General features: G+C 37.9%; 1 protein-coding gene across 2 annotated transcripts in view; it reads left to right on the top strand.

The window, feature by feature from the left end:
- Window positions 1-26,468, top strand: part of GRM1 (glutamate metabotropic receptor 1) — a 420,402-nt gene that overhangs the window by 387,001 nt on the left and 6,933 nt on the right. The window contains exon 9 of one of the 2 annotated variants that reach the window (XM_054490308.2): window positions 22,308-22,392. The exons of the other annotated variant lie outside the window; for it this stretch is intronic. Coding sequence (XP_054346283.1) covers window positions 22,308-22,368 — 61 coding nt within the window. The 3' untranslated portion in view covers window positions 22,369-22,392. The remainder of the gene's footprint in view (window positions 1-22,307; window positions 22,393-26,468) is intronic. 2 annotated transcript variants of the gene reach the window in all.

Genomic DNA, 26,468 nt, shown 5'->3' on the forward strand with positions numbered 1-26,468 from the left:
TAGGTACTTGATATGGTGCTAGGTAGTCAAGATAAAAAAAATATATATAAGAGGCAGGCACTGACTGCACCAATCTTGCAATATGGGAAGGGAGACACTAAAAAATATAAATAAATGTACTATCTTTTGTGCCATAGTAGAAAACCAATATAACATTCTCAGTGCCCTGGGAAGAAAGAGATTAAGTCCAGCTAATGGAGTAGTATCTGTAGAAGGATTGGAAAGATCTTCCAGTAAAAGTAGCATTTGAGCTTGACCATAAAGCATGTTTTTCAACTGGAGAAATTGTTCTATGCTAGACTACTTTATATAGAGAAAATAATATAAGTGAAGATTCAGAAATGTTAGTGCACTTTCATGCCACGACATAGAATTTGTTATGCGTGAAGCACATAGAGAGGTGTAGTGTTGGGCAACTTTGCAAATGCAAGAAGAGTATAGAATATAGATAATGGTTAATGTCCCAAGGGGAAGTTTCAGTACTTTTTCTATAAACCACAAGGTGCAATAAGATTTTTTGTGAAGTTTCATCATCATGTGTAAGCTTTAGGGGAAGAAACTGACTTATAGAAAGACCAGTTAATAGAGTGTCACAGTAATCCAGTAACAGGTAAAAATAAAAGCTTTAAACTAGAGCGGTAGAGTGAAAGTTGAATCCAAGACACGCATATGAAAAAGTTTTCTGAGCTTAATTCACTAGACTTGAAATACCAGTTATGCGAGGTGAAAGAAATAATAAAAAAAAGAATAGGACTCTTATGATTTGAGCCCAAGTGAAATACTGCTACTATTAAAACAGATAAGGAATACAGGAGCAGGACAGAGGAGATATTGACAAGTTGGGTTTCAGATTAATTAATTGAAAGTGCTATAAAGTCATCCAAATGGAGGTATCCATAAGGTTCTTAGAAATTTAAGTCTGGAGCTTAAGAGACAGGTCTAGGCCAGACCTCTAGATTTGAAGATCAATTGTCAAAATATTTAAAGTGCCCAAGAGGGTGGTTATGACATGAGAAAAGAAGAAATACCAGGAAGAACAAACATTAGGGAACTCTTACACTTAAGAGGTAAGATAAGGAAAATCTGAAGGCAGTAGACAAAGGTTATCAGAAAGAATGTGGGAAATAAAAGGATGCAATATTATGGAAACCAAGGAGACCTTGTATTAATGTGCTCAGGTTGTCAAAACAAAATACCAGCAACTGAGCTGCTGAAATAAAAGATGTGTATTTTCTCACAGTTCTGGAGGCTGAAAATCAAGATCAGGATGCCAACATGGTTGGTTTCTGGTGAAGGCTTTCCTGTTGAGTCACAGATAGCCACCATCTTGCTGTGTGCTCACATGACTTCTTCTTTGGGAGATAGAGATAGAGGATATAGATAGCAATGATAGAGACAGCGAGACACCTCTGTTGTGTTTTTTTGTTTGTTTGTTTATTTGTTTTTTACATGGGCACTAATCCCATCCTAGGAGCCCCATCCTTATGACCTCATCTAAACCTAATTACCCAAAGTCTCCATGTCCAAAACAATCTCTATTAGGGCTTCAATAGATGAATTTTGGGGAGAATGACTCATATATTCAGTCAATAACAGAATGTTTCAATAAGATAGAACTTGAGGTCTTATCCTTGGAATCACTAAGGATGGGGACTGTATGGTTAACCTGAGAGGTTTCAGTGCTATAATCTGGGTAGAAGTTATACTGCAATAAGTTGAGGAGTTTGGCATTAAAAGAAGTAGGAAATTCCAACAGTTTTTAAGGAGGTTGAAGAAGAGGGAGGAAGGGTATCATAGAGGAGAACTTTAAGCTTCTTTGTAATATCTGAGAAAAGAGGTGACAAAGAAGGAAAAGTTGGAAACATTAAGAGAGAGATCATCTGATGTGTGCTGGGAGGCCTGGCCGAGAGCTGGTCTGTTAGCAGAGCCATCTGACATTAATGGAGAACTATGACAATGAAGCACCAACTCTGAGGATGTGTGTGGGTGACACTTGTTCTCACTCAGCTGTGTTGATGTGTAATGGTTGATATTAAAATAGTATGAAAAATCAGGCTGGGAGCTTATCATCATTTTTATTAAAACTTGAAAATAAACCCCAATCCTACTGATTTTATTGGGCCTCTGGACTTATAAACATTGACAGTAAGATTTGAGAAGGGACAAATGAAGGAAAGCCTGGAAAGGAAGGTGTGTTCTTTTGGAATTACTGATGGGCTGGAGCACTCTCAGCCCGTAAGTAGGTGCCCTTTGTAGAAGAAAGAAGGGTAGGCTGGGCATGGTGGCTCATGCCTATAGTCCTAGCATTTTGGGAGGCTGAGGTGGGTGGATCACCTGAGGTCAGGAGTTCAAGACCAGCCTGGGCAACATGGTGAATCTCTGTCTCTACTAAACATGCAAAAATAAAATTAGCCAGGCGTGGTGGCGTGCACCTGTAATCCTAGCTACTTGGGAGGCTGAGGCAGGAGAATAGCTTGAACCTAGGAGGCGGAGGTTGCAGTGAGCCAAGATCGCACCACTGCACTCCAGCCTGGGTAACAAGAGCAAAACTCCATCTCCAAGACAACAACAACAACAACAACAAAAAGAATAAAGAAGGAGAAGGAGAAAAAGAAGAAAGAAGGGTATTGTGTATCCAGAGTTAGACTCTGTTGGGAATACAGCATGCACATCTGTTCTGTGTGATTGGAAAGAGTTAGAAATCCTTAGACCCATCCCTGACAGGTCGTAGTTCCTAGGTGGCCAGCACAAGGATATTTTGTTTGAGGTAAAGTCCTGTGCTCCTCAAAAAATCAGGCCAGAATGTTCTCACTTCCTGAAAGATGCCACACTTTTTCTTCACCTGAAGGCCCTTAGCATACTTTAGAATGAACATAGCTTAGTAAGTAAATGGCATGTGGAGGACAATGCTGCTGCAGGAGACCACCTGGAAAGCCACATGCTCAAGTGCAAGGAAGGGGCGAACGGCCCCAGGATAATGGAGATGCACATTCCCTGTCCCCAACCTGGTGCAGCAAATTTGCAGTCACCACCATTTCCTTGATTTTTCTCTTGCAAGTAACACACTTGCTCCACAAATAACACAGAAATAGCTACTTTTAATACTTTTAATACTTATGGCTCATATTTTCAAGCTCTCACCTGAGACAGACCATGGGCACCTATTATGCTATATCTTCAAAGGAACATAATTGCTTTTAAATATAGGTCATCTTTTATATTTCAGATTCAAATAAACTTGTATAGTCAATGCGTATTCAAGTTCTGAAACTTAATATTTTATTCTCATATGTTAATGTGTAGTTTCTAAACTGAATTCATAAATATTCCCAGATAATTATCTGTAATGGCTCAAGGTGGGTGCATTCATAACACCATTATGCAAATAAAGAATCTGAGGCTTGGAAGGCTCAATGCCATTTTTATAAGAGGAATAAATGGGGCCAAAAATCGTTGTTTTCCGGATAAAAATCATTTATTTTTATCATTCAATGGCTCTCTAAGTTTGTTACCTCAATAATGTATTTATTATTCATGCATTAAATTCAATTAATAAGAGATAGAACCCATTCCCAAAAAATTCATGGTATAACACATGGTTACAATCTCATTGTGTGCATGAAATGATAAACAGTATAATGTGGTGACTCATGTGAATGGGAAATTTCAGAGTCAGATGTTGTTTTTAGTCAGTTTGAACTGCTATAACTAAAATATCATAGACCGGGTGACTTAACAGCAGAAATATATTGCTCACAGTTCTGGAGGCTGAGAAGTCCTAGATTAGGGTGCTACAAGGTGGGGTCCTAGTGAGTGTCCTCTTCTGGTTTGAAGATGGCCATCTTCTCATTGTATCCTCCCATGATAGAGAGCAGAGGAGGGAGGAAGCAAGCTCTCTCCTGTATCTTCAATAGGGCACTGATTCCTTCATGAGGGCCCCACCCTCCTGATCTAATTATCTTCCAAAGGCCCTACGTCTTCATACTCTCACATTGGGAGATTTTAACATATGAGTTTTGGAAAACACAAACATTCAGTTCATAGCAGATGTCTATCGAGTCATCTGTTTTCTTTCAAATTACTAGTCCTTGGGCAAATTTCTTAACTTCTATGTATTTCAGTTATAAAAATGGATAATAATAGTGCTTATCTCATAGGGTTCTGGGGAGGATAAAATGAGAAAATTTGTATAAAGAGCACAGCACAGTACCTAAATAATTGAGAAAAATCTCAATAATTGTTAGCCTGTGACATTAAAATTATAAAAACATGGGAAGGTATATGAAAGTTCATATACTATACTAACATAAAATTCTTAATTACCCCTTCAAGTAAAGAGAGTTCTAGAAACTGGGGATATGCCTTAGCCTTATGCATTCATTATATTCATGCTATAAAAAATGGAGGAGCTGTAAGTCTGCTGGAAGTGGAGGCATGCAACTGTTACTCCGTGTGAGATGTGTGAAGAAGGACACCCTGTATGACACGGTTTGGCAACCTGTCCCTGCTTGGCCTCAGCTAAAGAAAGATGAGGTCATTTGCATCCCATCTGCTAGCCTTAGTGTCCAGTGTAAAGTGTTATCAACTTAAAAGTGAAGCAGACTGTGTGAACGTGTTGTAAAGCTAGTCCAGGAGCAAAAGTATTGAGAGTTTGGAGAATGAAGAAAATAAGAGGAAAGTCTCAATGGGTTTGGAAGCTTCAGATCACAAGAATAGAGCCTAAAGGGTCATTAATTAGAACATTTTGGCTGCAATTTATAGACGACAACTTAAGCTAGCCTAAGCAAATGGGGTGGGGTATTTAATGTAAAAATATGAGAAATAATATCAGGTATCGCATATGACATAGAGGACTGGGTCCAGAGTGGAAAGGCTCCAGATTTCTGTCTTCTTGCCTCCTGTCTTGCCCTATGCCTTCTTCATCTTCTCCTCAGATATCTTTATTTCGTGAGCACTCATAGTGAGTCTAAGGATAACCATGCCAATGCTCATGAGTTCACATGTTGTTATAGGTCCAGATACCCAAAGAGAATGACTGAATTCCCTCAACCCACAGGGTTCTGCATAGCACAGAGAGAAATACTGTCCATGGAGGGGGAAGAAAACTCCATGGCTCTGTTAGAGGATCCATTTGTTATGAAAGTTTGAGGTGTAGAGTCAACTAAGTTTAAAAGCCAGACCTTATCTTCACTTCTATTATATAGACTTCTGGCTATAAAATGCCTCTCCGTTGCCTCAGGATGAAGACTAAGAAAAGATGAACTTTAAGTTTTGTTTTTTTGTTTTGTTTTGTTTTGCTTTGCTTTGTCTTATAAAGAAAATAGATCATTAGGACATTGTCTTCTGAGTTAATAAAAATATATTATAAGTTACAGTACAACAATAAAATATTATTGTTAGCATTAGTTAATAGAATAAAAAAAAGAAAATCAGTGAGTATTTAATCAAGTTAACAAAAAATGTACCTATAATTACATTTTATTTCAACAGAGTAAGGGAAGCCTCCTATAACTGAAGGCAAGTTAATACTAGCCTCTATGCAGATTATCTGTAAGATATATGAGGAATTGGCTGCTAACAAAATTAGGCCGAGCCCCTCGGTGATGCTGCTCCAGGTAATGAAAAACAACTCTTTGAAAGAAATCAATAACAGTAGGAAACACTTTCCTTCCCCAGATTTTCCAGTTATAAAAATATATTCTCAAGTTACCATGCTCCTAGCAAATACCCTCAAATACTGTGGGAATTAATATCTTTTTCCACTTGATCAAACTTTATATTTCTTATATTATTTGGCTTAGATGGGTATGAAAAAATATAGACTTATGTAATAAAAGTACATTAAAAGAAATTATGATAATGGAGTTGGAGTAGGGATGAGGGAGAAGAGGGATGCTGTCAGCCAGTTCTGTGACTGTAGCTGTTGATTCCATTAGTGTCTTATTGCAAACTTTAAGTAAGGTTTTTATAATTCAATCCTTAATTTAAAAAAATTACAGAGTCAACTATTTTACAAACCGTGGACAATTTATTGGTAAAGAAAACAGCACAGTCTGTGATCTTTGCTTTGTCTTATAAAGAAAATAGATCATTAAGACATTGTCTCCTGAGTTAATAAAAATACATTATAAGTTACAGGACAACAATAAAATATGATTGTTAACATTAGTTAATAGAATAAAAAAAGAAAATCAGTGAGTATTTAATCAAGTTTGAGCATAGAGGAGTAGAGGAATACCAGCAAGAAACCTGGCCACAACCATGTAACAAGGTAAAGTTCTACAACAGAGGAAGTAGGGAATGTTTGGGAGGCACCTAGGGGGCCTCTAGTAAAGGCCTTGGAGGTAGGGAAGGTCTATGAAGCTCTAGGGACAATAGTTCCCATCAGCTAGACCAAGAAGGAGATTAAGAAAGAGGGGGTTAAGGTGGAGGAAGTGCAGAGAGAGTATTCTAGGCAGAGGGACCACGATGTAAAGAGATTTGGAGGCAAACAAGACCTCAGCTTATTAGGAAAATGAAGAAAAAAATAAAAGGTTTCAGTAGGGTTGGTATTCCTTATAAGGAATGTTTGTTTAGCTTCAAGTATGTGAAGCCAAAAGTTATTTCAGGGCTGATCCTAGTATAAAATCACTTTTGCTAGGATGGTTAGAATTACAGGCTTGGTTTCAAGGGCTGAAACATACCTCTTAAGATCCAGAAGATAAGTACTGTTGACTCATTCATTCAATAAACAACTTTCAAGCACCTAACTGTGTCAGGCACTGGGACAACTGCAGTGGTGAACAAACAGACCTGGCTCCTGACTTTGTGGAAACTGAAATCTAGCTAGTAGACTGGGCATTGAACAAGACAATACAAGCATAGCAAGTGTTTCTATGAGAAGTACGGGTGTTATAGGAGTGTTATTAGAAGTCTCCAACCAGTCCAAGAATGCTGGAAATGTTTGCAGGAAGCATTACCCTAGCTAAGATTTCTGAAGAAGGAGAAGGGGTTGGTTAAGAAAGGAAGAAGGCTGATGGGATAGAGCAGTCAGGGAATCTGGATGTAAAGACGGGAAAAAAAAGCACTCACAGATAATGGAAATGAAGCAATTCCAGGATGCCTGGGAGCAGAGGAAGTAAGAAGGAAAACATAGTGAGACAAGACTGGACAGGTCTCTAGGGCCAGATTACTTAGAACTAGTTAGAGGAAGTCTTATGAGCTTGGACCTTATCTTCTGGACAGTGAGAATCCACTCAGGTCACAGAGCAGGGTGCACTGTGATTGGTGAGATGTGTGTTTCAGAACTATCACTCTACCCCCAGTATGGAGGATGTTTAGGAGGCAAGCAAGATATGAGCCTGAGCTCTGGGAGGATACTGGTACAGGGTCCAGGGAAGAGATTAGAGTGGCCTGACCTGTGGCTTTGACAAGTGGGATGAAGACAGTGAACAAAGAGAAATACTTAAGTAAGAACAAAAGTAAAAGTAAAGTTGCTCAAAAAAATTCAATGTTAAGATATACACAGAGCCAACAGAGACATGCCTTTGCCTCAAGATTGTTGGGCTCCAAGACCTATGAAAGTTGAACTATAACCAGAATAAATGTATAAACATACTAAAACATGACTGATCTGGAAAAGGAGGAGAGCAGAGAAAAGCAGTCACCCAGGAAAACATTGGAAATGGCCACAGATCTCTGAAAGGTGGAGGTGGGTGAAGGGCTTGGTGACCAATTGGTTCATCACAAATTTAAGATGAACCTAACTGTCTTCATTTGATGCCATCAAATGTTTAACTATTGAACCTTGTAACCCTCCATCCCCTCCTTCTGCCTCCCTGTGAACAAGCAATGGTCAAGTCTTGTCTCCCCTTACAGGTCTATTGATATATGTTGCAGCACTGTCAACGCTGTATGTTATTTCCATTGCAAATGAAAGTGGAATGAATTCTGGCATGTGACAATCTTACTTCATGAATTGTTTAATGTAAGTCTTATCCTAGCTGACATATCGTTCTTTTAGGGGCAGACAAAAATACGCCCTGCATTTAGGATTGACCTGAGAGGTGAGTAGTGGGAAGGACAACAGCAAGACTGAGAGCCAGATCCTGGCTGGCCCTTGGAAAACCCTTCCTTAGGAATGTGCACTCTTTGGGGTTCACAGCAGCTCACCATGTTTTTCACATTTTTTTTTTGTAGAGTTCAGTTCATTTACAGTAGAGACGACAATACCCACATTCTGCTTATCACACTACCCATGAACATACTACATTCATATGGCATCATACTGTTCTAAGATATTGAATTATGTAGTAAGTAAATTTTAAGAATCAGCTCAAAGTTTGTTTCCCAAAGCCCACCTTATTATACCTGTGCTCAGCTTTTCTGACCAGAAATTCATAGACAGCTCATGTGTTAACATGTACTACATCTATATTTCATTTCTCCCACAGTAAGAATCCTAACTCCCAAGAAGACAGATGAGAGGGTCAGAATATCTCATAAGTATATATTTTTATTATTCCATGATAGTCATATAAATGTCCTAGAATAACTACTAATACTACCACTACCAACTCATTACTGAGAAGAATTAAAACAAATTTCATACTATCTTCCCATCTACTCCTTTTAAAATAGTTTTACTATATCTACATTATCTGAGTACAATACCATCTTTCTTTTAACTTTCATTTCATCTTAGTTCTACAATTAAGGATATGTTTAACACTTACCTCCTGTTCCTATGATGATGGTTCCCTAGTTATTTCACTAGTCTGAAGCTTATAATCTTGTTCTAGAGTAGATTTCTCAGGAAAAGTTCATGGGACTAAAACTTAGATTTTGCTTTTTGAAAACATTTTGTCTACAATCTTTGTCTCAAAAGCCAATTTTGCTGGATATAGTTCAGGGTGCACATTTTATTTTTCTTAAGTATTTTCAATATGTTGTTCCAGTTACCTTTAGTATAAAAGCTTTGCTGCCCCCAAATCTGATAATAATCTTTTTTCCCTTATAAAACACTTACTGATTTTTCCTACACATCCAAAATCTATTTTGCTTTTTCTATAAAGTCTAGTGATTTTATTAGAACAATTATTGGTACTGATTGTATTGGGTCAACATTCTTAGAAATGTAATGCTCTTTTTTTAACATGGATTTACATTTTTTTTTAATTTTAGGAAAGTTTTCTTGAATTACAGTCTTCAGCATTTGTTTCCTTGCTTTAGTTTTCTTTGTCAAGAATTCCTAGTATCTATATATTAAATCATCTTTTATACATTTTCCCTAATCCTTTTTATTCTCTCATTTCATGTACATGCTATTGAAGTATAATTATATACAATAATATGCATTAATATTAATGACAGTTTGATATATTCTACAAATGTGTAATACACTCATGAAACCAACATACAACCAAAACCTAGGGCATTGCCCTCACTCTAGAAAGTTTCCTAGTGTCCCTTTTTAATCTATCCTCCTCTCCAATTAGAGACAACCATTATTCTGATTTCTTGCCCCATATATTAATCTTGCCTGTTCTTGAACTTAATAAAAATGAAATCATGAGGTAGATATTATTATGTCTCTATTCTTTCACACAACATGAGATTCATCCATGTTCTTGCATGTAACAGGAGCTTATTCCCTTTAATTGCTGAGTAATGTTCCATTGCATGAATATACAATGTTTATTCTTCTGGCGATGAACGTATGGGTTGTTTCCAACTCTCACTATGACAAATAAAGGTACAATCAACATACATACACAAGATTTTATTAACATATATTTTCATTTAGTGTGGTTATATGCTTAGGAATGAAATTGCTGCATGATAAGGCAGGTGCATGTTTAACTTACAAGAAATTGCCAAACAAATTTACACAACACTTTTGTCATTTTGCCTCCTACCAAGAATGTATGAGACGCATTTGGTGTTGATAGTCTTACGTTTTAGCCACTCTAATGTGTATGTAGAGGTATTTAATTATAGTTTCCATTTGCATTTTCCTGATGACTAATGATCTTGAGAGTCTTTTTATGTGTTTATTGGCCATCTATACACCATCTTTTGTGAAATGTCTATCCAAATTCTTGCTTCTTTTATTGGGCCATTTGCCTTTTATTATTATCATTATTATTATTATTGTTATTGTTATTATTATTGTTCGTGTTGTCGAGATGGAGTCTCGCACTGTCGCCCACGCTGGAGTGGAGCGGCATGATCTTGGCTCACTGCAAGCTCCACCTCCCGGGTTCACGCCATTCTCCTGCCTCAGCCTCCCAAGTAGCTGGGACTACAGGCACCCGCCACCACGCCCGGCTAATTTTTTGTATTTTTAGTAGAGACGGGGTTTCACCCGGTTAGCCAGGATGGTCTCTATCTCCTGACCTCGTGATCCGCCCGCCTCGGCCTCCCGAAGTGCTGGGATTACAGGCGTGAGCCACCACGCCCGGCCTGCCTTTTATTATTAATCGTATAATCTGGATTTGAATTCTTTGTCAGATTTATGTATTGCAAATAATTTTTCTCAGTCTTTGACTTTTCATTTCTTATTGGTATTTTTTGATGAATGAAAGTTTTTAATTTTGATGAAGTCCAATTGATAAATTTTCCTTTTACAGTTAGTGCATAGTTCAGTGTAGAAACCTTGCCTATTCCCAGATCATAGAGATATTCTCCTATGTTTTTCTCTAGGAGGTTTATGGTTTTGACTTTTACATTTATTACTGTAATGCATTATTACTGTATTGCATTATTACTGTACTACATCTTGTAATACATAAGCAACATGTCTTAGTTTGTGTGGCTATAACAAAGCCATCCATAGACTGGGTGGCTTATATACCATAGAAGTTTATTTTTTACAGTTCTGGAGCATGATGTCTGAGAATAGGGTACCAGCATGGGTGGGTTCTGGTGAGGGCCCTCTTTCACCATGCAGACTGTTGTATTCTTGTATCTTCACCTGGCAGAGACATTGGAAAGCTCCCTGGGGTCTCTTTCATAAAGGTAGTAATCTCATGAAGCCTCTACCCTCATGACCTAATTGCCTCCCAAGTGCCCCACTTCCTAATATCATCACATTGGGAGTTAGGATTTCAATGCATAAATTTGGAGGAGGCACAAATGTTCAGTTCATAATAGAGTGGATTGAGGTTTTTGTTTTTGTTTTTTTCTAAATATACATTCAGTTCACCCAGATCAATTTTTTAAAATATTGCCTTCCCTCATTGAACGACTGGTACTTTTGTCCACATCAACTGAACATACGTTTAGTCCTGATTATGAACCCTCTATTCTGTTCTATCCATGTGTTCATCTATCTTTTTGCAAATACCACACTGACCTGATTACTGAAACTTTAGTCTGAAAATCAGGTAGCATGAGTCCTTCAACTTTGTTCTTATTTTCCATGATTGTTTTGGCCATTCTAGGTTTAGAATATCATTTTCGTTATTCAAAATTTCATCGTTATGTCTGATGCTATCTCTAGATTTTGCAGAGATGCCTATTAATAGGGTTGAAGATATTCCCTTATACTCTTAAGTTTGCTGAGAAATTGATCACAAATAAGCATTGAATTTTGTCAAATTCTTCTGTATCTGTTGAAATGATTATATTTTTCTATGTTACTGGGAAAATACATTGAATTATCAAATATTAATCAAACCCTGAATTTCTAATATAAGCTCTCCTTTGTCCTCTATATAGACTACTAGAAGCAGGGTCTACTTTGTCTGACATTAGTATAACTACTAGCTTTTATTTTCATTTGGTACTTGCATGATATACCATTTTCCATCCTTTGATTTTCAGCTTTCTAACCTTTTACTTTCACCTTTTGTGTTTATATGTTTAAGGATTGTGTCTTATATGTGCAGCATATAAGTTTGATTTTGCTTTTCAGTCAGTCTGATAATGTTTACCTTTAAATTAGAATATCTAGTTTATTTATATGTAATATAAATGCTGACATAATTATATTTATATCTACCACTTAACTATTTTCTATTTGTCTCACTGGATTTATGTTCCATTTTATCTTTTTTTTCCTTCTTTTGATTAGTCTAATATTTATCAAAATAATAATCACTAGTATTTTAATATTCAACTTTCTCCTGTATTAGTTTGTTAGCTCTACATTCTTTTATTATTTTTTATGGTTACCACAGAAATTACAAAAAAAATTTAATCTTTTACAGTCTCAAATAAATTAGTAGTTTTATCACTTTCCAAGCAAGGCAAGGATCATGAAACACTTAAATTTATCTTGCATCACTGTTGTGCTTTTTTCACACGCATTTCATTTCTACACATATTTTACATCCTATCTTATATTATTATTAATGTGATTGATTTGCATAATCAATATTTATGTATCCCCATATGTTTCTCCTTTATGTTATAATCCAGTTACAAACTGAGCTGATTTGATGTGGACTGTGGTTTTATAAAACTTGTTCTGCTTCACCTGGTGCATCCTGTTCTGAGGGTAGAGCTATGCAGGGATCCTGGCTGAGATTCTGGGTTCTGATTTAATCCTCTAATCCTTTGAAAGTCTTGACTCCAATTTTGATTCCTCAGCACCGTGAGACTTCCAGAAACTTTACTCTGATTTTCAGTGGCTTACTGCTTAGTTTTGTATCCTGTGCTTTGTGTAGCCTAAAATGTGATAATTTTTCTAAAGGGAAACCACCAAGTGTCAGTCTCACTTTTCTTTACTTCCCTCTCTCCAGGACCTCGGTTCCTCAAGTTCTAGCTGCCTTGGAGCACTTGAATTCAAAATTTTATGTCTACAGTCCTGTGAATGTATCAAAAATTTTCCTTGCTTCTTTGCCTCTTAGTTAAGACTCTCTGCCTGGATTCTTAGTCTGTTGTCCTGTATCAAGAATCATCAAAAATTCCAAGGGGAAAAACAGCTTGAAGATGATCCGCTTACCTCTCTGAAGTTCTGTTCCTTCTGATTTGTTGATCCATTGAATTCTGGTGCCATGACAGCTTCTCAATATCTTCCAGTGGTTTAAAAAAGATTTATCTGGTTTTTCTTGTTGTTTTCAGTGGGAGAGTTAGTTTGCCCTGGGGTACTACATATTAGCTGAAAGCAGAAGTGTTCTTATACCAATCTTGATCCCTCCCTTTTATATTATATCTACCACTTAACACTATTGGAGGATGTTAGAAAACCAATACCTTTCTCAATAGGCTGTGATGTGGCTATGATGTTCTTTAGGACTATAGTGATTATACTTGTAATACTATGAGAGAAATTGTATGATAATTGCTTATTCAGTTCTTTTTCAGGTTCCATGTGTGATGACATGAAGCTATTAATGCCTCTGCTTCAAGAGAAATACTAGTGTAAAATAAACCTTAGTGGAAGTAGGCATCTAATATTGAGGTTAGTGCTATAGCCAAGAATTTCAGAATCCTCACAAAATTTAGGTTTTTGTGTTATAAGTCCTTTATAATTATCATTTCATCTTCAGTTTTAAGCCTCTTACTAAGTAATTATTTCTTCTTTTCAAAACATCCTGAGGTGAAAATTTTAACTTTTGGCAAGTTGTTTTCATCATCCTTTTCTCTTCCCCTCTGTGATAAATCAAAGTAAGATAATAAAAAGTCTGACTTTGGCAGTTTGTCATCTAAAGTCTATCTGGAAGCACAGCAGGCTATTTTCCCTTTTGTGTAACTTGATTTACCTTTTTTCCTCTTAATTTTGAGCGTCGGCTTTCTCATTAGAAAAGATGCCTATGTGTGAGAACAAACACTTAAAATGTATGTACAATTAAATAATGTATTTACAACATGAAAAGTACTAACTGTACTCTACTGTAGAATTCTGAAGTAAGAAAAACTTCAGTAGTAATTAACTTAAAAATATTAGTACCGTGCCAAATTCTATCATTTAAATTTGGCATGTCTCCTTAGTAGCTGTTCATATCTTTTAATATATAGTTTTAGAATGTTTACATTATATCTTTTTTTAAGTGAAAGAAAATATGTGTGCAGCCCCATATAGTATCTTAGTTACTGGGGTAAAGCTAAGAGGAAAAGGAATCATAGCCTGAATTATTAGGTCATGATAAATTTATGTTTATAACAGAAGTTATTGCTTATTTTTATATTAAAAATAATAAATATTTACAGTGTGCAATTTGGAATATATTGGGAAGCACAAGGAAGCTAATATTAATTACTTCCAATTATACCTAGAAAGAAAAATCACCACTGATATTTTTATGTATATCCTCATTTTAACACACACATGTATACATACATGCATATACATACACATTATTTTTACTTTTTTTATTTAAATTTTCCTGGGGATATTATGACATTCAATATTAAATTTTAAAATAATTTAAGAATTTATAATAAAAATAATTGCTTTTGCTATCCCTTCAGTTAGCAAAGTAATAGAGAAGCTCAAAATTATTTCTTGCTAATATTCATATTTAGAATATTTCTATATTCTGTTTTGATTTATTCAGTCATTCATTTAACACTCATAATAAGTAGAGTGGCCATATGTCTTTGTACCTACCCAGGCAGTCCCAATTTATCCCTTTTTTATGGCTTAATTATAGAGAAAACTTCTTTCACTCTTAAAAGTAATGTTTGCATGAGAAATCCTATGGTTTTCTTAATTATTTGAAAAAATTGGGGCATATGAAAGCAGAATAATGTGGCACATAAGGTAATTCTGACATGAATTATGTCCGTCTTTAGAGACTATGGCCTATGGGAGATTAGAATTAACATTAATCACATATAAGGAGTAAAAAGGATCACAGGAGAGGTACAGAGATTTCACCTACACTGCAATGTGAATTGTACAGGAACTTGACAAACATGTTGGAATTGAGAAGGAAACATATGCAAGATCCCGTGAAGGCTAAGGATCCTTTAGGGAACCTAAACATTATCAAAGAAATGGAGGGAAGAAAAATATTAAGATATCATTTTACAACCCTCGGTTTGGCAAAAATTAAGAAATAAAGAATTCTGATAAGACTTTTGTTTTGGGTAGAATGAAAGAGACCATGGTGGAATAGCACCCAAGAAGAATAATTGGAAAAACAATAGGAAGGACAAAGATAATTTATTTACAGCATCAGGGAACTACTGAAATGATGAAGATTAATGAGACTCAAATTTCAGAGAAAGGAGAACTGAAAACTGAGACAATTATCTGCACAGTGTTTCCACGGAACAAACACTGATAGTGCAAATTTGCCAATTCAGGGCACTATATGGAAGCTGAGTATATTTGTTCATTCTCACACTGCTATACAGAACTACCTGAGACTAGGTAATTTATGAAGAAAAGAGGTCTAATTGACCACAGTTCCACAGGCTTAACAGGAATCACTCACGACTGGGAGGCCTCAGGAAACTTACAATCATGGCAGAAGGTGAAGGGAAAGCAAACACTTCTTACCATGGCAGAGCAGGAAAGCAAGTGAGTGAAGGGAAAGTGCTACACACCTTCAAACAACCAGATCTCCTGAGAGAACACTCACTATCACGAGAACAGCAAGGGGGAAGGGGGAAGCCTGCTTCCGTGATGCAATCACCTCCCACGAGGCCCCTTCTCTGACATGCTGGGATTACAATTCGAGATGGGATTTGGGTGGGACAGAGAGCCAAACCATATCCCTGAGTTTCCAGGCTTGGGCCCGGCAGACAGTCAATGGAAGGACCAGAGGAAACAGGAAATCTTTTGGTCACAAATGACTGGGGTGAGGAAATGAAAGGCCAGAGAGGCTTCACCACAGGTCCAGCTTCTCTCTCAACACATTTGCTGAAGTCTGCCATTGGGTGGGTCAGAAAAATTAAAAGATAAGCTGAATACATCTGACATACAGAATAGGTTTCCATGGAGTTCTCCAGTGCTGAGAGACAGACTCATCGAGGAGAGAGCTCAAAAACACTTTTGTAATCATGTGAAGCTAAAATGACAAAATTGAAGACTCAAAGTCATTCAAACACATGATCAAGGTTCCCTGACAAGATATTTTCCTAACTTTAAGATATCTGCAGCAGAAGACCAAAAATCTAAATAGAAAAATCTTTGAAAAGCAGGGAACATAAAGAAAGACCCACCAGATGAAGTGCACTAGTGCACAGCCAGGCTTTCTGTTGAAAGTCCTGAAGGGATATGCCCTGTGGTAGACGGATTTTTATCAAAATGACTGTGACTCAGCTCAGTCAGTGGTTGGATTACGTTAAGCAGTGCCCCTCTACTTAGGAGAGAAAATGGTAAAGCAAGATAGCACTTTCTAGGGCCTCTACATAATCTTATTTTATATGTTCACAGCGTCTCATCTGATATAAAATACTATTAGGCATACCAAAAGATAGGACCATATTACTGGAAAACCTAGGGAAACAGGTAATAGAAGCAGACCCCCATGTGATACACTATTGGAGAATGTTAGAAAACCAAGTCAGGATTCTTAACATTGGTAAATAAGGGAAAAGAATCATCTATTTGCCTTGCGTTTTCTGTTTGAACTGTATCTCAGAGGAACTAAATAGATGATGAGGGAGAGTTCTTCGTTAGAAAGGAAATACAGTTGACAGATACAAAAAGGATGATAGAATTGCATTACCACTTTGTAGTCTCATAATAAAATAATTTATCTATACTCTGATAATTAATGGCTGCTAAAACCACCAGAGGAAAGACTGATGGGATGTTTTACAAAGTGTGCATCAGGATAACAACATCTGATATCTTTGAAAATTGCCATAATAAAAAGTTAATTTTAAAAATGTCTAAAAACCAAGCAGAATGTCTAAAAACCTCATACACTAGTGTAAATTGTGCAAGAACTTTGCAAAGCAATTTGGTAATATATAAGAAAGATGAATGTGCATGCTCAACAATGTACCAATTCTAGTTCTAAGTAAATATCGTGGGAAAAAAACTCCCACGTTTCTGCAAGAAGACATACTTAACAATGTTTATTGCAGCATTGATAAAATAGCAAAATGTAGGGAACAAACTAAATGGTCATCAGTAGAAGAATTGATTATTTTTTAAAGTGTGGTATTTGTTCAATTTAGTTTAAGTGAATGAACTAGAGTTATACTCTAGTTATACATAATACTAGCTGTACATAATACTGTGCAAAAAGGGAAATTGTTGAATGGAAATGTAGAGTAATGTCAAGTATATAAAATATAATATGCTAAACACTATCATGTATTATTTACCAACACATATGAATATACATATTCAACATAAAATATGCCAAGTGACAATACATACCAATTTGTCTCTTTAAAAGGAGAAGATTCATATTTAGAATAATATACAGAGGGCTTCAAACATATCCTTAATATTTTCAAAAGAAAGAAGATTTTAATAGGGCAAAATGTTAATATTTGTTAAATCTATGGTGGTAACCAAACTGAATGTTATTAAACCATTCTCTGTAGTCTCTTACTAGCTTATGAATCTTAATAATTAACAATTTTGAAATGAAGCAATATTTTACACCTATATGGAAAGACTGCATTGTGCATATATACAAAGAGTTTTAATATACATGCATGCATTAAAAGGTAGGGTCGAAAAAATTTCCATTTACAGAGAGCCTACACACATACCCAGAGCTCCATTCTCCACTCCTATAAACAAATGCTGAAAAACAAATATTAAAATTCAAAAAACAGGCAAAAATGCATTTGGCTTTGGAAAGCAATCATAGGCACAAATTATGTATTTATCTATAAAAACAACATAAAATAGACTGTACCCTGCTAAAATGGTCTTGAGTGGTGGCTGTCATTCTTTATGATTACTTTGGACAGCTGCTGCATTATTATTTCCATGGTGAGCTTTCTGTATTTTTAAGACTGACCATCTGGAATTGTATAGACCATTTTATCTCTGCTAAAAAGTAGATTAACCTCCAAACCTCCAAAAACATGCAACTTCATAGACAGCTAACCTGACTGTGTGCCTCACCTGTTCCTGACAAATCCATTCAAAGTCACTGTTACCCAAATAAAAAAGTCCGGAAGAGAGAGAAAATGAAGTCTAGTTTATTTTCTACTAAAAGTTATTGACATTCTTGAGTAAGGAAAGTGGCTGAAGTCAACGAGTAAAGTGAAGGGAAGTTTGAGATCCTATGAAATAAGTCTAAGCTAAATACACACTGATATTTTAAATATCTGAGACTTTTGTCTGTGTCTTTATTTTTCCATCCTTCAAAATAAGGGTATTAATAGCAATGGCTTATGGATTAGGCTGGAATAGCATTTTGCTATTTGAAAGCATTTTCACACATACTTTTTCAACAGTCCTTCTTTATGAATGAAAAAATTGAGTCTGAAAGAAGTGATCATGCAATTGGAAAGTGCCAGGCCTCCTGATTCAATGTCCAGAGATCTCATTGCTAACATCATACTGAGTAAACTTTATTTGTAACGAATTCTGACTTCATTTAAAAAATAAATCTTTACATAGAAAGTGAAGAATGGGTGACCTGATGTAAATAAAATAACATATTAAAGCAAAGTCATACAGAGTTAAGTATCTCTCAAAGAGAGATAGGCTGTTATATCAAGGAAGACTATTTGGACAATGGAAATATATGGGTAAAGCTAGGCAGAATCCATCAGTGTATGACAAGCAGTGACTTTACAAAAGGAAGAAAGGAAAGGAAAAAGGAATAGGAAGAGGAGGGGAGGAGAGGAAAAGGGAGGGGAGGGAGGGAGGGAAAGAAAGGAAGGAAGGAGGGAAAGAAAAAAGGAAGGGAGGAGAGAAGGGAAAAGAAGAGAGAGAGACCTTTGCCCTTTAAGAAGAAATTGAAGAGGACTCTTTCTAACTAAACTACTTCTGGGGTTTCTTTAAATCCACAACTTCTGCCAAAAGATTCAAGCACAGATTTGGGACTTATATTTGACAAGCCCCCATATGCTACATTTTCCCTCCAAGCTTTTACTCTGGCTTGCTGAATCTGTGGTTGGTTGAATATGTGGTTTTACAATTGCTAAAAATACCCTGAAGTCAACCTCTTTCTCTCAGTTTTTATGCGGTTGATAAAATGGCCACTCTGGCCTCAGATTTTACATGGCTTGTCCTGTAACCTTTAATAAAACACTCCTTTCATAAAAGCAAGTTCTGTACGCAGGGTCATTTATGTTTCACTTCAATGCAAAGTGAAAGTCAGAGACCAAACAAAAGGGATCATAAAGGAGATGCTCTATTGCTTTTTTTTTTTTTTTTTCAAATCTCTCCATCAATAGTTAATTAGGGTGTCTTTGGGATTACTGAGTTACTGTGTGAAGCTTGGCTGTCAATATGCCGGAAACCGCCAAAGGAACCGCAGAACTGCCCCCTAACTGCAGGAGTAGGTTTTAGGAGGGAATGTAAGTCACAGAGGCCACAGAGCTTCCTGTCCAATTCCCAGGAGACACAGAAGTATAGATGCTGCCCGGGTACACCACACTGTGCAACTGTGCTAAGGTCAGTACACCGAGTTGCTAAGTTGTCAAGGCATCCCCCTGCCCCTTGTTTTTATCATTAGACATCCCCAGCAGGCAGGACCAGCTGCATTATTTGCAGGGCCCAGTGCAAAATGAAAACACGGAGCTCCTGATTCAAAAAGCAGGGGAAAAGTGTTAAAGGTACTACATTATAAAGCCACAGCTTCTCTTGATCTGTCATGGTGTTTTGTATTTTTCATTTAGTGCTGTGTTCCCTTGTGTGGGGCAAATGAAGTCCCATCAGACATGGCCACCCCCATTTTGTGACTGCACCTGCACAGCCCACAGGCTGCCAGGTTCCCCTCCAGCCAGTCACTGGGTAGAGGCCATAGGGAAGTTGAACCAGTTACCTCTCTTTCTCACGTCCCCTTTGCCTCAGTCCATATTAGACAGGTGACTCCCAAGGGTATTGCAATAAGTGCAGAGACACCTAAGGTATCTGGATGAAGGATGGGCAAGAGGCTTGCCACTGCGTGTTGCCTACCAAAAGTGCAGTGGCACTGCCAGTCCAGGGAGGAGACAGCCACTGCCATTCATTGCCTTGAGATAGTACAGGGCACATATGTCAGACCCTGATCTTGTCAGGACTTGTGCCCAACCCCTTGTCAGTGGTGGAAAGTGGTAGTGATTTCTAGACAGGAGCAGGTAGTGGGAGGCTGGACAGGGCTGGGACCCAGGGGACAAGAGTCCGAAAAGCCCAGGGCCTGTCCAGAAAGGCAGGGAGGCTGCAAGATGTGGGCCGTGTGTGAACTGAGGCTTCAATCTCCCAGCACATGCTCTATTTTCCCATTGACCATCACTTGCAAAACACAAATTAAAAGATAATGTTTTTATGAATTTCAAGAGGATGATCACAGAGCACTAAATGTTAAGTGCAGGGCTCTTCGGAGGGAGGGATTGTGTTTGTCTGTCTGTGCTGGTTCCAGGCCTGTGAAGCTGGTCCTGCCAGGGCCCCAGTTCCCAGTGCCAATTGAATAGGCCACATACAGACATTCCTCAAAAGTAGAATTAATTAGAGGCTCAAGAGCATGCAAACAAGGCAAAGCCTAATGCTTTGAGTGTATTTTCTATCTTCTTTCATGAGAAATAAAGTTGCTTGAATATCATTTTACATATTACTTCCCACTAACTTCATTTATATATTCAGATATACCTTTATTCCTGATCATCTCCTTGCTAACATTTTCATTGTTTGAATGATCTTTTGATTTTGAGTGGGCATCTTGAATGTCAGGGGCATATTACCTTGATAAGTTTGATAGCAAACAGTGTCTGTTTTTCTAATTTTATTAAATGAATGGATTATTGCAGTAATAATGAAGTTACACCAAGGTGTCTCAAATTCTTATTTTTGGATGAGGATTTCAAATTACTCTGGGTAGATCATGCACCTTTAAATGATTTCGTGAATGTTCCAAACTTGATGGAACTGTACGTATGGATTAACTTTGTTTTTTCTCTATTACATTCAATGTGCTATGGAAAATCTTTTCCTGCCTTATACATTCAGATCAAATCCCTTGCTTTCAGGTAGTGAACATCTGTTCCAGAGTATTCTTGTTTAAAATTTAAAACTCACAGCTCTTCTTCCCAGCACCTGTCAGGCCTCAGCCTGAAAGACTTGGAATGGGAAGGGGCATGGTCTCCTCCTGCAATACCTCTTCCTCTTCTTTCTTCCGAGTTTTCACTCTTCTGTCTACTTTGATGGGAAAAAAAGATAGAAGAGAAGGAAAACGTCTTTGACTTGCCAGGGGCCATTTTGGTCCTCTTCTAGGTTACCTGGACAGTTGTCACCAAGATCTTCTGGGTAGAGGGTCAGATGTTGACTCGTAGAGAACATTGATGAGTTTGAGGAGCCCTATAGAGAACTGCATCACTGCAGAGTCCCCTGACATAAGAGATTTCTCCCCAGTTGAACCAGCCTCATCCATACCACCTGTAGCATGTGCTGATAGTTCACCCTAAGCATCTTGTCCCTGAAATTCTTTTCTATGACAGGCAGCCCGCTTATGTGGCATGACAGCCAGACAGCTTTATCCCATCACCTTCTGCAGTGCTAGCTGACTCATGGGAAAAGCACTTATCCTTATTCCAACAAATGATGGAAAGGCCAACTACCCATGGCTGCCCATCAGCCTTGTCATGTCTAGCTAGTTCTCTTCTTCATCTGCCAAAGGGGCACAGAGGCCAGACTATCCTAGGTGCTGTATAAGGAGACATCCAGCTAGGGAATGAGATGATATTCTTCCCGTGTGCAGATTCTTCCAATCTCAACAGGTGGGTCTCTTGCTGCTCCCTTTCTCTCTACCATTGGACACTTTCTGTCTTGTGAATGCCAAGAGATAAATATATGAAGTGACAGCAATGCATTCATTTTGCCATAATATGCAGGAAAATTGACAGTGCAATTAAAAGTCACAGTGTCAGACAAACTCATGCGCTTCCTTTAAGAGGAGTAGAGGGTGGGAAGAATCAGCCTACATCAATGTAAGTAGAGATGAAGTCCACAGCCACCAGGGATAAAGAAGGGTGCCAACAGTGGAGGGAAAGAGCAAATCTGGGATAGACACACACACACAGAGCAAAAAAAGCATCTGCCACTTGGAAAGAGATGCACCCCACTGACATGGTTTTAAGAAATAGCCTGGCAATAAGAAACAGCCAGGCAGAGCAGGGACCATACAGGAAACGGAGGTGGAGGCAATACAGAGCAAGGCTCAGGGCCAGGCACTGCCTGAGTGGTGGACTTGCCATATCTGTACACATGTATAACCCCCTCGCTCACTGGGTGTCTTTTTCTTTTCAATCTTCAGGAAGAGGCAGCCAGAATTCTCGCCCACCAGCCAATGTCCGTCGGCACATGTGCAGCTTTGAAAACCCCCACACTGCAGTGAATGTGTAAGAGAAGCTGCATGGAAAATCTAGTGTTTTGCCCCTTGCTTTCTCTCTCCTGGGTTTTTCCACTTTCTAACATGGAAACAGATGTGGTGCATGCCATCAGAATGAAGAATTCATTTACGTGCCATGGTTTGCACGACTGCCTTAAATTGATTGTCCATCGTTCTTAAAAGGACACTGTCAAGTTGTTCATTTAGGCTTTTTGCTTTTTTATGTTTTGATGCACTATTTTTTTTTTCTGATTCTGGAGATTCACTTTTGTTTGTGACTCCCACTCACAAGCTCGAAAGTGAATTTTCCCCCTTCAGAAATTTGTCAGCTTCTCCTTGGCAAACAGAGCTCTTTCTTTTCTTTTCTTTTTTTGCCTTTTTGCAGTTGCACAAATGTTTGAAATGATGCTGTCTGCACTAAAGTAAAAGCCATAGCTTGAATTTATGGAAGAGTTCTATCATGTCAGTTTGCGGGGGTGGGTGCCAACATGAGCCTCTGCTGGGTGCCTCCCACACCCTGGGGAGCACAAAACAAAAGTTTTGTGAGTCCCACAAAAAGTACACTTTACAAAAAGGAAAAATCGTCATTTTCCTAACATTATGAGTGATTTTTATCAGATGTCCTCATCTGATAAAAATGATGCATGTTTGGTCCCATTTTTGACCTTTAGATCTCGACAGTGTCTTTTTAAGTTAACAAAAGAACATAGACCATGTTCAGTTCGTTGTGCACGGAGTCTGTGGTCATTTTCAGCTGTTCCTTTACAGCCCTTCAAACTCCTGGGAGAGTCAAAGGTACACATTCCTGCAGCAGGAGGGAGCCCACTGATGAGGTGTCTGTGGCTTGAATAGCTCTTCAGATGAGAAGAGCCCGATTTGTTCAAATGTCTGCTACTGAACCTGGCCATGGAGGCTGGTGAATAGGGCCGTAACATCTCTTCCCTTCACTCAGTGGAGTGCAATGGGAAGTCTGTTGTCTGCCTTTGTGCTATTCCTTATACAAACCCAAATAGAAAGAGTATGGTCTCCACCAAATCGTATTGATTCTTAGAGGAACAAATATGGTAGTCCTGCCGGTGTTCCAGGTAGTAACTGAGAGGTGTCTGCGCATCTAGGTCAGAGCCACTCTACTGTGGCTGGATGAATTCTCTGTAATTCTCCCAAGCTCAGAAGGCACTGAGTGTTTCTTGTATCATGGGGTGAGTCTAACCAAGGACACAGCAAGGAGATTCTAATTGTGAGAGCTGCTGGCTGCCTGTCAAAAAGGATTGATGGGAATGGGTAGATGTGCTTGTCTTGTCCTGACAGCAGGGCCAGAGAGAGAGGAGAGTTGACTGACATTTTGTGACTAAAAGGTGAGTGCCTAAAAGCAAAAGTAAAAGCTGAATGTGGTACATCCCTGGTGGGTGACAAAAAATAAAGTAACAGTCAGCAAAGCTAACAGATTGGCCGTTAAGAACTTTCAGAATAGGATCTATTCAAACTTTCCTTCCTCAGACCATAAAGGATTAGGAAGAGATAAGTAGGTTTAAATCTGTGCACCATAGACTAAACTAAGACTGGATATTTTTAGCCATGGTTGTTCCTGTTAAATTTGTTTTTTAAAGATACGTTCTTCTGTGACCTTCAGTTCCCACTGTTTTTGTGAATAGGCAAGGCAAGGAGATTAGTGATGACGGAAATAAAGCTGCCTACTGGACCATTATGGTCTGTCTAGATCTATCCTACTCCTGAGAAATAATCCCAACAGAGCAATGCAACTGTAATTTTTATTGCAATTAGAAAATTGGTGAATTTTCCAGTTGCAGGAAATATGGCAGTTGCATTTCTTTGTTGGGAAATTGGCAAATTGGAAAATTTACCAGTTTTCCCATTTCTCAGGGTGAATTGTGAGAACTCCAGGTAGAGCCGAGGAGCATAAAAATCTCTTACTATTAAGAGATTGTTTCTGGTAGCACAAAGCATAGAAGAAATAATAATGTTTGACCTGAAGTTCCTTTAAAGGGAGCATAATTTAAGTTCATCTATACTTCCTGAAGAAATATAATCATATTTGTTATACCTCTGCTAAAGCAACGCCATGGTACCAACATGTTGTCTTAAACAGACTTTGGTATGAGAATTTCTTAGATCAGCCAGTAATCATGATTAGGTTGAACCAAAGACCATTCAAACTGTCCTTGGAAAAATTTTAGTATCCATCAGAATTCTATTCTTTAATAAGAAATAAATTGGGCAATGTTCTCAGGAGAGTGGAGCCTCTACCCAGACAAATTTTATGGTGCCTTCCATACTTTACTGAATTTGATTAGGTAATTTTATCTCTGAATGTCTTTTTCTTTATTGATCAAATGAAGAAAGCACAGGTCTTAATAAAGGCAAACTGATTTTCTTTGTATTGTCTTTTATCTGGTGTCATGTAACTTGAGGATGTAGGATGTAATTGATCTAAAGATCCTAAAAGAAGAACTGCATATTTAGACTTTGTGATATTCTCTAATTTCAGCAAGCCAATGGCTCTCTGACTAGCTTAAGATGAAGGTAGAATTAAAGGGGAAAAGGCTAAGATTCACAATGCTATTTAAGATGTAATATCAACAGAAACTACCAAGTTCTCATATAATTAGAAAGCATTTGTCTTAAAAAACACACTCAGAAATTCTTTACCTTACAGCCAGTGGTGAGTCAAAAAGGTGAGAAATTGTAATTATGTTCAGATAGGCCCCCAAGTTTGAGAATACATTCTAAATATGCAGATTTTTCTGGAAGGCTTTCAAGAAGTGGAGCTGGAGTCAGTGGGAGTCCTTTGTATTGATGACAAACTTGAGGTTGCCTGGGAAAACAGAAGTATGATGCAACTGGTGTCAAATAGTTCCTAGGCCTGAGATTCTACAAGAATTACTTCTCAAGCTGCACTAGGGTACCAGAGGGCTGACAAATGTGAAGTTGAAATATTTGGACAGCTGTATTTCCAGCATTCCTTTGGGAAAGTCTTGGTGGGGTCAGAACCTCCCCTTCCTTGACAGGCCTCATGTTCTAGCTGTAGCTGCGGGAGCCAGAGCAGAACTGTCCCGAAGCCTGTGCCTTTTGATTTTTTTTCTTGGTGAGCCAATTGTCTCCTTGCTGGGACTCAATGGCATTTTCTGTTTCCATTTTCACTTTCGGAGAAAACAAGTGCTACCCTCCTCAGGTTCCAAGGAGTGAGCCTCTCTTTCTTACGCGAAGGTCTTGCATTATCTGTGGGCTTTCTGGATACTGTCTTTATATCTGTTGTGAAGCTATTAAGCCTAGAGGCAAAGACTTGATTTGGACATAAGAGAGACAGGTGTTGTGTAAGCTTCCCCTTCAGGCAGATTGTGCAGGAGACTTCCCTCCTGATGATCTCAAACACCCACCCACTGTTATTCCCATTTTAAACCTCTCTGGATCAGAGAACAGTGTACTCTGCAGATGTAACTCATACTTACTGAAACAAATAAAACAGACAGGATCACTGAATGCCAAAGATATACTAATCTGTTTACACCACCCACTCTCAACTATTCTCTAAAGTGCTGTAAATATTGGGTTTTCTGTTTGGGGGATTGTGATAGTTAACTAATGAAAGAAAAACCAAAGCAAGATCCTGAACCTGTTGTTGCTGGAACTGCAACCTCAGGCCTGCCTAGCTGTCCACACAGTAACTATACATTATCCTATACATCCTGTAGGCCTAACAGTGTTTTCCTCTAATTGAGCCACCTGAGATATTTACTCTAAATGCCTCTGCATTTTATCTTCAAATGTAAGATTGATTTAGGCCTCAGGTCTGTCTTTTGAAGTTGGAGCAAAAGGTTCAGGTGCTTTGTAACAATTATGTGGTGTTTTCTAAACCAGATTGCTTTTCCTAAGATTAGGAGGCCAAATAAAATTAAATAATAGGAGGAAGAAGCGGGTGGCAGAAGCAGAAACGATTACAGTTACCTGGGATTAAATAAATGTCATATTGTGAGATAATATTGCATTTTTATAATGTATTTATTCTTTTTTGATACAAACAGATTTGATTTTACATATTTTTCTCTTCTTAATATCACAGTAGTGGGT

Source organism: Pongo pygmaeus, chromosome 5 (genome assembly GCF_028885625.2).
Source record: "Pongo pygmaeus isolate AG05252 chromosome 5, NHGRI_mPonPyg2-v2.0_pri, whole genome shotgun sequence".
Classification (NCBI taxonomy): Eukaryota; Metazoa; Chordata; class Mammalia; order Primates; family Hominidae; genus Pongo; species Pongo pygmaeus.